At 48.4% G+C, this 11,040-nt stretch overlaps 1 protein-coding gene across 1 annotated transcript; it reads right to left on the minus strand.

The window, feature by feature from the left end:
• Positions 1 to 1,137: 1,137 nt before the first annotated feature.
• Positions 1,138 to 8,368, minus strand: MRGPRX2 (MAS related GPR family member X2). The gene is made up of 2 exons (XM_047823238.1): positions 8,289 to 8,368; positions 1,138 to 2,155 (listed from the first exon to the last, which is right to left on the minus strand). The coding sequence occupies exons 1-2, from the start codon at positions 8,366 to 8,368 to the stop codon at positions 1,138 to 1,140; spliced, it is 1,098 nt and encodes a 365-aa protein (XP_047679194.1).
• Between the last annotated feature and the right edge of the window lie 2,672 nt (positions 8,369 to 11,040).

The raw sequence follows: 11,040 nt of genomic DNA on the forward strand, positions 1-11,040 counted from the left end.
CAGAGGTGATGAAAATGTGTTATGTTTCGCTTGGGGATCGAGTCACGTGGGTATACCATTGCCAAAGCTCACTGAACTGTGCACTTGTGATCTGTGCAATCACTCTCCCCTGATTGCACCTCAATTAAAAAAGTAAAAAATTATTAAAAGATGCAACATTTGAACTTAATATATTGTTTTTATAGAACGTGTAACTTTAGAGGTATTTGTAATCAGATTTACACAACTAACGTTGGGAGCTCTGCGGAATAAGAAGTAAATCTGACAAAGATCGTGTTCTCTGAGGACTAGAGAAGAGTCTAGTGTTCTAGACGTTTAGCCACGAAGGACCAGAGAGCTCCCGGGAGGGAGAACCAGGGCGAGAGCACTTGGGTGGGGGTGCAGCGGGAGTGAGAAGGGACCCCTATGAGGTTCCGCAGGAGGGCTTGGGACAGGAAATCATAGCAAGACGACCTGCCTCAAACCTTAAGCATGCTTCAACGTCGATTTATCCAGTTATAAAACTTAACTTTGCTCGCACAGACTGAAAATGGCGAAGGAAAAACTCACGGATGGTGACTCAATTCTAGGAAATGGGTGCTTAGCACAGGCTTGGTTTAAAAATTCGTCATTTATTCGTTCGTTAAGTCTTGGATTCAATAAACATTAAGGTAGGGACATATTCTAGGCCCTACCAAAATCAAAGAAGACTGCTCTCCGAGGCTAGTCTGCTCTTTAATTCTTTCAATTTTATGGAGACAAGATGCAGGAGGGTGACCACAGAAACTTGCCATGGAATGTTCTTCCAGTCCCTCCCAAGTGCAGCGACCAAACGAATTTAGACCGTCCTGTGCTGCTTTCAGCCTGTGCTGAAGGTGGGGTTCTCCTAAAGGGGACCCCAGAGTTGGTAGAGTTTGGGGTGGAGCGAAGGCCCTGGGGAAGGCAGTCCCTGAGGCGCGACACTCAGTATTTGTTTCACAGGTACCGCTGCAGTCCTCACGAGGGAGGAAATTATCTTAACCGTAAGGCTTATCTTACAACTTTAGGGTTTGAAGGTCAGGGGCCCCAAGGCCGAGAGAAGTGAAGAAAACCTCCCCAACCGATAGGGACAGAGTTGGTTCTCAAAGCCACATTTCTCTGACTGAGGCAGACGCCGAATCAGGGCGCCAGACTGTTTCCCGACATCGCCAGAGTTTCCTGAGGCAGGCGGACTTCGCTTTCATCCCCTCCCGATGCGTCCTGCAGGGCCCTCTGGAGAACCATCCTGAGGGTCTTCCGCTGCCGGGGCCACCGCTGCCTGAAGGAGCCAACAAAGAAGTAAATGATGGGGTTGGCACAGCTGTTGACACAGGACAGGGTGAGCGCAGCCAGATAAAGATACCAGAGGGACTCATCAAAACCCTGCTGAATCCAGAATACGAGAAACCAGTGAATGCCGTAGGGCAGGCCGCAGAAGAGGAAGGCCAACACTGTGAGCCCCACAGTCACATACAGCCTGGTCAGCTGCATCCGCTGGGAGCCCCACAGCAGTCTGGTCAGCAGGGCCAGGCTGGACCCAGAGAGAAGCACAAATAAGAAAATCAGCCAGGCGGCCGTGACGAAATCAAACGCCAGACACAATCCAGGGTCAAAATCCCTAAACAGGAAGCCACAGTACTCCCCTTCCAGGATGCTCAGCAGCAGGGAGAGGGCCCAGAGCAGGCCACACGTCACAGTTGACGTGTGTCTTGGGCGGTGGCAGCGGTACCAGATGGGACAAAGGACCGACAGGCAGCGCTCGGTGCTGATGGCGCTGAGAATGCTCACGCTCGCGATGTAGGCGAAGGTCCACATGGTGGTGAAAAATCTGGGGATGGAAAAGTACACCGAATGGAAGTTGATGAGCGCCTCCAGGGCATATACAACCTGGGAGGAGAGGAAGAGGAAGTCAGCTCCTGCCAGGTTGAGGATGTAGACGGAGAAAGCGTTCCTCTGCATGCGGCAGCCCAGCAGCCAGAGCACGGTCACGTTTCCCACCAGCCCGCCCAGGGCAAAGATGAAGGTCAGCAAAGTCACGATCAGGATTTCCACGTTGTTACTTGGAAGATGGTCCTCATCTGTTCCATTCACTGGTGTGAGTGTGCCCTCCCAGGCCGGGGCGGTGGGATCAATGCTCAGAAACCCTCCACTGGTATTCCTGGGAACACAAACAAGACTTGAGCACCTGCTGTGTGCCCCCTGATTCTCAGGGCCAGCCTGCTACATGAGGATTACTGTCTCCATGTTACCGAGGAGGGAAACGGAGGCTTGCAGAAATTAGGATACTTGCTGAAGGCCACGGTGCTCTGAAGTTCTGGAACCTGGATTCAGACCAGTTCTCTCTAACTCTAAAACTGGGCTCTCTCTACCGCAACATGGACCCTCTACTGACATGGGAATATTCTAGGGCTCATGCCAGGTCTGGCGGGGGGAGGCAGGAATTGAAAAGTCTGGACGGGTTATGTGTGATGACAACAGGACTCTGAGCTTGGCATTCTTTCTGCCTGGGACTGAGATTTTCTCTTAAGACAAGGAAGTCAGAAGACTCAGGCATAACCTGTGGACAATCTCAGTGACTGAGCGTGGTCCATCCACCAGAAAGGAGATCGTGATTTAGGGTCATGAAAGGAATGTGACCTTTTTCTATGACAGGCATGAGTATGGCCAAGCCTCTTGGCCAGAAATGGCCCAGTGTGTGAGCTCTATGAGGACAGGAAATGCTTTTCTTTCTGTCCATTAGTGTGTCCCCAGCACCCAGTTCTGTTGTGGGGGACACAGTGTAGGTCACTCTTACAATGGATTTCTTTCTAGGGCAGCCAAAATCATGAACTTAAAGTACTTCTAAATACCTGTGTACTCCTACTTTAAAAAACAAAACAAAACAAAAAACCCTACAAAATTGAAATCAGTTCTCAAGGCATCTATGATGATAATGAGAGGTTATTCCGGAGAAGTGACACCAGATACGGAGATGCAAACAGTGAAACAAACATACTGAGGAGATACAATGAGAAACTGACCGACTCGCATAGAGACACGAAGTCCCAGGAAACATCAACTGGGAGGAGGCCATAAGAAGAGACGGATTTTCCCCATTTGCCATCACATCTCATTTCCATCTTCTCTACCCGCCTCTCTGTCCTTATCGTCCTCATCAACGGGCTCCCTCTGTCTCTGGCTCCTGGTTGCTTTCAGCGAAAGGGAGACACAGACAGGAGCTGGAGGGCGCGAGGAGGGCGGCTGGGGGTTTGTGACTTTCTGGCTCTCTCTGTCCACCAGGCTGCAGTTTGGCAGTGGAGGTGTTACTCTTCCTGAGGACTTAGAGCCCGTCTGGTGGCCCTTTCCTACAGGCACAGCTACAACTACCCCTACCGCCACAGCCCTCCTGGGTTCTGGTAATTTCTTCCCCTTTCTCTTCAGGCCTTATCTCTGGGGGCTTCAGTCAGCATCCTTTATAGATTTTCCTTAGCTCTGCCCATACCTGTGTAACCAGACCTTTCATTAAACGCTCCAAATATCCTGTTAGCTTGTGCCCTACATTTTCTGCTGGGGTAATGCCAGATACAGGAGCCACAAAACAAAACAAAACAAAAACCCCACCTTTGAATAGCAAGCAAATCTGGGAAAGCGGAGGTTGTTAAAACAATTTAGCTTTGGAGTCTCATGCCAGCCTGCCATCTTGCTCCCTAAATTAAAAGTAGCAAAACAGACCTCTCCATAGTTGCAGATTTGAATGTTTGGAGAGAAAGAGAGAGTATAGGGAGAGAGGATAGAAGCAAAAAGAACTTGGTGGATCCTGTTTGGCTCTCCCACAGTCCAAGCTGCCAGCACCCAAAGCATCATGAGGGAGCTTCATGCCCCCTGATTTGCCGTGGGGTGCCCCTGGTGTCCCGCATGCCCTACCTTGAGATGAATTCATGAGCATGTAGACTAAGAGGAAGAAAACGAAACTGCTTTTGCAAGAAGATAGTTCTTGAGCAGGCTCTTACCTGAGCACCATTCTTCTTGCTGGAAGCAGAGAATAGAAAGGGAAGAGCTTTCCTGAGATTGGCAGGTAGTGGAGAATGTTTCTCTCCCCTCTGGATGGCAAGATGTCTGCCGTAGCAGGAGTGAACTTCGGTGACAGCCTGAGGCTTATCAGGATGCTGGATGACAGCCCCTGTGATTTCCTGCCGAAAGGGCACTGGCAAATGAGATCCTGGAGATGTGTCAAACAAGAAACTTCACGAGATGTTTTTCATTTGCCATGACTCCAATCACTTATCTCAGCCTGTCCCCATCCTACCCCATCCGGTCCCCCGCCTTGTGAGGAATAACTAGCTGCCCTGGAGCCTTTTGCTGCCCTCTGTGAGCCTGGGCAGTAAACCATCCACCAAGCAGTGTGAGCTTCCATAGCTAAAGAATTGTTTGCTTGGCATTCAAGGCCCTGCGTGGCCTGGCTCGCTTGATCTTTTTAAAGTCTGTTCAGTTACAATCTGTACAGCCGATGTGGGGCTGGAAAGCACAACCCCAAGATCAAGTCGCATGTTCTACCAACTGAGCCAGCCGAGCTCTCCTTGATCTTTTAAAAATTTAATTACAGAAGCAAGGTATGCACAATTAATTTTATTTCAAATGACACCGGGGTGTATAAAGTGAAAGTGAAGCCTCTCCCAATTGTGTTCCTCAGTAACAACCAGTATGTCTAATTTCCATTCTTATTCTTATTCTTCTCCTCCTCCTCCTCCTCCTTCTTTTTTTAGAAAGAGAGAGTGTGCCAGCAGGGGAGGGGCAGAGAGAGGGAGAGAGAGGATCTCAAGCAGACTCTGCCCTCAGCATGGAGGCCAAGGTGGGGCTCGATCTCACAACCCTGAGATCATGACCTGATGACCGGAGCTGAAATCAAGAGTCGGACGCTTAACCAACTGAGCCACCTAGGCGCCCCTCTTGTTTCCATCCTTAATTCTTTTAGATGTTAAAGTTATAGCTTTGTATAATGAAACTACATTTCTGCTTTCGATTTGTCAATGCCAACAACAGGTATATTGAGTTCCCTTTAGGAAAGATAAGGAATTTAGCACACTGCACGTATTATCACCAACCTCCCTCTACCGTATGATATTTGTTAGCTAGATCATTTTCAGATCATCTAGAGCCTTAGCTCTTATGGCTTCCTTTCATGTGCCCGTGCCGCAGCCAAATTTAGTTTAAAAACTTAACCGTGAAGTATTTAAAGCGATCTGAAAAATTTATTTACTCATTTATTCATTTACTCAAAACCATAGGTTTGTTGTGAAGATTAATGGATTAGTTATGTAACAGTTTAGAATAGGGCCTCATAGGGGCGCCTGGGTGGCTCATTCGGTTGAACTTCCGACTTCAGCTCAGGTCATGATCTCTCGGCTTGTGAGTTTGAGCCCCACCTTGGGCTCTGTGCTGAGAGCTCAGATGTCAGCCTGATGGGGCCCGCTTTGGATTTTGTGTCCCTCTCTCTCTCTCTCTGCCCCTCCTGGCTCATGCTCTGTCTCTCTCCGTCTCTCAAGAATAAATAAAACATTATGGGGTGCCTGGGTGGCTCAGTCAATTGAGCGTCCGACTTCCGCTCAGGTCATAATCTCACGGTTCGTGGGTTTGAGACCTGCATCGGGCCCTGTGCTGACAGCTCAGAGCCTGGAGCCTGCTTAGGATTCTGTGTCTCCCTCTCTCTCAGCCCATCCCCTGCTTTCTCTCTGTCTCTCAAAAATAAACATAAAAAAAGAATAAATAAAACATTCAAAAAATTAGAATAGAGACTCATAGTAAGTACTATATATTCACTAATTCTTATGATGATTTTTATTACTATGTCGTTCTGGAAGTCTAATTCAATACATGTTAAAGTTTCTTTTTTCTATTTTTCCACATCACTTACATTCTTTTTTATTTTCCACCTCTTTGTGTGCTAGGCAGCTTTCTGGATAATTTCTACAGATGCGTCTTCTAGGTTACTAGTCTCCTTTCCACTGTGTCGTTTAATCCATTCACTGAATTTTAAATTCACTTTTTATGGTATTACTTTCTAGAAGCTCTGCTTGAGATTTTGTTTTCAAATTTGCTTGGTCATTTCTTCATCTCTTGATGCTGGCTCCCATTGTCAATTTTCTCTTTTATATCTCTAACCTCATCAGCCCCGGCAATATTATGCTTCTCTGATAATTCCCGCGCTGAAGTCTATGTATGTCTGATTTTACCGCCTATTATTCCTTCTATCACTTTCATATGGTGCCTTGTTTCTTCCTGTATTTGTGATTTTTGACTATGAGCTGTTCACTTTCCTTGGGACTTATCTGTAGGAGTTCTTTGGAGGCCTGAAGTATACTGAATTATAGCTAATTTCCTCCAGAGAGGTCTTGTGTTTTCTTTCGCTAGTTGACTGGGGGACCTTCCCAGCATGGCTTTCAACTTTTGGGATGTCCCCAGAAACCTCCCCTGTCATTTGATGTTTTAGGGCCACAACGTGATACTGACTTGTGGCTACAAATTCTCAAGCGAGAGAATTTTTCTTCACTGAGAGCCAAGCTTGATCAAGCAGTTTCTCCATAGTTTTACTTCTCACTAAGAGAAACATACTGAAGGTTTAGTCTTTGGGGGTCCCAACTTTCCATGGAGCACCTCGCCTAGATTTCTGACCTTTGGGTTGCCCTAAAACTCTATCTTCTAGAAGCCTATATGATAGGAAATGTGCATCTCCTGAGAGCACAGGGGATCCATTTAAGGAAATTAAGCAAGGAAGTAACTTTATCAGCTGTGTGCTTCAGAAAAGTCCCGCAGGCTGCGGAGAGGAGGATGTATAGAATACAAATGAAAATATAAATCTCCAGTCATACCGCTACAAGAAAAACAACTGCACGAATGTTTTGGTATATGCGCACAAAACATCCAACTATTTATGCTGTTTGGTAATATATAGCATACTTCCGATTTGATACTTATTCACTGTGGACCCTGTTTGGTGTCAGTGCCTCATCTGTAAAATGAGATGCTTTCCAGCTGTGATGAATCTAAAACTAGGAAATCCCTGGGCCTGTGTCTCTCCCTCATGTGCCCTCCCCCCACCCCCTTGGATCTGGTCCGTACCAAAGAGAGTGGAGACCTCAGATAGGGCTCTCTCCAAGGCCAGATTTGATCCCAAGGTGATTCTCATCTATCAGGTCCTTAATAGTTCCCAGAGACTCCACTTTTCATCACAGTCATAAACTCATCAGTCTAGGCCCCCTCCATGGTCCCAAGTCTTGTGTTATGAATTCTTTCATTCGAGTTGACAATGCAGGGCAATGTCATTTAGAAACTCCCTATAAAGAACAGTTTTGTTATATAGTGGGGTGGGGGGGGGGGAACGACGACAGTGAGAGATTGTGTGAGTATGTGTGTGTAGCTGATGTTACTATGTGCACTTGCACAGTTATATTTTGGGAGGGTGTGGCCCATCCCTGTATCTGAGCCTCTTCTCATTCTGCTCCATGGGGGACGGCCAGCAGCTGAAAGCCAGGCAGATGCCATGAAACCAAGGTGGGGGAGGGGAGGGGGCATCCTGATATCATCTGAACTCTGAACCCCGTCATGCCTGGAGCCAGGTTCCCTCACCGAACCTCAGTTGTTTGAAGCAAATAATGTCTATTTTTGCTAAAACTAATTTATTTTGGGTCTCTCTTTTGCTCACACAGCCACCAATAGGTCCCTATTAAAACATTGATCACATAGCACTTTAAGCCTCTGAGGACATATTTCTTTCCTATTGTACTGTGAGTGCTTTGAGAATAATGAGCATGCCTTTGAGTCTCAGTGCCTGGGATGCTGCCTGATCCCAGGGCTCAGCAAATGTTTTTAAGCGTATGCATTTATGTCTGCAAGCGTGAGTGAAGTAGTGATTGAGCAGATCACTTGAAAAGGTGAGGATTGGGAAGTCTGTCTAGGCAGGGAATTTTAGAGCCTAACTGTGAGAAACACCTGCCAATAGAAGAGCAAACCAAAATGGAGGCAAAGAACGGTTGACAAGGTAGTCTACTTTAAAATTTTCACATTCAAGAAGCACAGTCCATGTGGGAAATGGAACGCTTCTGTAGTTTGACTTAGATGTGTTTCTCAATTACTGTGCAATTTGGGAATCAGCGTTTTGAGGGAAAGGGGGAGCAGGCCACTGTGACATAGAGAATCACTGGGGAGTCCAGGAACATGGAAGCAGAATGAGCTGGGGTTGGGAGCGAGGACAGAAAAGTCACTGAGTTACAGGATCCTTTCTACAAAAACCCCACTGGAGAGTGGGCCTCACCAACCTCTTGTCTCTTTTTGACCTGGGCTGGAAGACCATGGCTGCATAATCAGAACGATGGTTGACGCATAGTGGCCCCGCCATGGCGGGGCTGGAGGAAATGAATCAAGATTGGCCTGAACTGGCTGGATGGAGGAAAGAACAGTCACAGGGCTTCAGAGAGAGAAAGAAAGTCAATGTGGGGAGAGCCGAGCAGGGCACGAAGCAGGAGACTCCCTTGTGAGAGTGCTGTGCCCTTCTCATCCAATTATGGTTGTTTACAGTCCTTGCAGAGGAAATCACACAGCTTCTCAGGCTCTTGATAACACCAAATAAGGCAGCAACTTCTACAGTGCTCTCTCTAGCCAGAGGACCAGAAGTCCATTTCAGAGTCAGGGGTTCCAGGAAGGACCTCCTGCTTCAAGGCAGCTCTGAGCTTTTTTTTTTTTTAATGTTCATTTATTTATGGGGGGGCAGAGCACACATAAATAGGGGAAGGGCCGGGGGGAGGGAAAGACAAAGACAGAGAGAGATAGAGAGGGAGGGAAAGACAGAGAGAGAGAAAGAGAGAGAGAGAATCCCAAGAAGGCTTGGGAGGTCAGAGCCTAATGTATGGCTCAATCCCATGAACCCGTGAGATCACCACCTAAGCCAGGACGCTTAGCTGACTGAACCTCCCAGGCAACCCTGATTTGACTTCCTACTGGACTAGAGGAGGAGGAAAGTAAAGGCTTATTGAATTCTTTTCTTTCCATTCCTTTGCCTTATTAGGTCAAACTGCTCTTGCTCAGCCAAGGGCTAGTTCCTCAGAAAGTCAGAGGATCACGGAGAAGGGAGTTCTGGGGCTTCTAGAAGCTCTGTGGTCAGAGAAGCCTGCAGCCAGGTCCCTCTGACTGAGCAGAGGCAGCTTCTTTCTCCATCTGGTCCTTTGTTCCTTCAGATCTGCCGTCAGGGAACAAAATATGGGCCCGGGGAGCTTCTAGGAATGAAAAAGTTGGGACAACCAATGCTCTGGTTTTCCTAGTTGATATTTCTTTTTCCTCTAAGGATCACTTAAATTAATCCAACAAATATTTACTGAATGTCTACTTTGTACCAGGCACTGTTGTAGGCACTGGGGTTACGTAAGGATTAAACATCACAAAAATCAGATGGAGGGCTACAAATGTGACATTCCACATGACGCCACTAGGTGGCAGTCAATGATTATTATGGGAATCATGTAACCCTTGGCTGGCCTGCAGGGGGCGGAGTAAGTGAAGTCTGGGAAGAGCTCCAACTTAAAGTGGGGTAGTGATGGGGAGCCATGTTCTTTCTGGATGGTTATTCATGGGTGGCAGTGTAGGGCAGTGTCTATGAAAGCCAACTCTGGAATGGTCATTCCTGGTCTCAAATCCTGGTTCTAACAATTATTATTAATTAACTGAACCTTACTAACAGTTAAGTTGTTCAGTCTCGCTAACCCTCAGTTACCTCAGGGAAATGGTGATGTCCCCCTATAGCGTTGGCCTGAGGTGATCAGGGAGTGCTTAGCACGTGGGCAAAGCCCTATAAGGACGTAAAGGATCATTATGGCTACTATAGCTCTCTTAACTCTCACAGGAACGTTTCTTGGGTAGCAAAAGAGGCCAGACTCGCTGCTCTTTAGCTTCCAACAGAGAGCAGCTCCTCCCCAAGCCTTTCTGGCTTCAAGGAGCCCCGGTGACCTCCATGTCACCCTCTTCTCCCTTGGTTCCTTAAGGCTTGGCTGCCACCTGGTGGGGCCTGCCTGTCTGGTTTTCTCCAGCTCCCTCTGCCAGTGTTTGGCCAGGGCAGGGTGGGGAGAGGCGGCGGGATTTAGCCAGGGAGGAGCCGGGAGAGGTAGTGGGGCCTGGCCGCCAGCCGGCGGGGAGGGTGTGTGTGAACGCTGTGGTGGCGGTCTGGGCACCGAGGAGGAGGACAGAGGTCTGGCCCCAGACCCGGGTTCGGTTTAAACCTGCAGCTCCCCGAGGGCTGGTTTGGCCCCAGACCTTGTTATGGTTGCTAGATGGAGACCCGTTGGGGCCTGGGAGCTGGCAGGTCTCCTTATGAAACCAGCCCCTTGCATGAGGCTGGACTTTAGAAAACCAGCGCTGAGGAGCTGGGCACGTGCCCAGTTTACAGATAATTGCACAGTTGAGGCTTACGCTTTGGGAGAAGGGAACGGAAGGGGCGAGGGCAAAATGTGTTCCAGAGATGAAGGAACACGCTATATCTCGCAAGCCTTTCCAATGCTAAACTGCCCCTGCCTCTAAGCCTCGGTGCATGAAGGCCTCAGGCTCCGTGCTCTTCTCCCTTCTCTGCCTCCTGGAATCTCTCTTGTCCTCTTGGCCTGGTCAAGTTCCCCTTTTGGAAGATAACCCGGTTCATAGGGGGTACTTTCCCGGGCTGAAAATCACGACCCCTGTGCTCTGCCTAGAGGTTTGACACAGCACATGCTGTTCTATGCTGATACTGATGAGTATGTCCTCGGGGTTGGAAACCCTCTGAGAGCAGGGCCTATGTTATTCATTCATTGACTCGTTCATCCATTTGTTCAGCAGTATTCACGGAGTACCCATTGCCTGGCAGGCCCTGTTTTGGGTGCTGGGATTGGCCCAGGGAGTCAGGCTTGCAATCCAGGTCCTGCCTCCTGGCCCAGACCTCCTCCTCCCCACCCACCTCACCTGAAGCCCAGCCCCCTAGGTGTAGGTAGGGAAGCGGCCCACCCTCCTCTCAGAGCATTTGTGGGCAGGTGCAGGGGGCTGGGAGGCACCTCT

This window comes from Prionailurus viverrinus, chromosome D1 (genome assembly GCF_022837055.1).
Source record: "Prionailurus viverrinus isolate Anna chromosome D1, UM_Priviv_1.0, whole genome shotgun sequence".
NCBI lineage: Eukaryota > Metazoa > Chordata > Mammalia > Carnivora > Felidae > Prionailurus > Prionailurus viverrinus.

Excerpts from the sequence above, each read along its gene's own strand:
- MRGPRX2 (XM_047823238.1), bottom strand. The coding sequence starts at position 8,368 with ATGGCGGGGCCACTATGCGTCAACCATCGTTCTGATTATGCAGCCATG. Across the intron at positions 2,156-8,288 it reads AGGTCAAAAAGAGACAAGAG|GAATACCAGTGGAGGGTTTC; the intron begins GTTGGTGAGGCC and ends TTGTGTTCCCAG.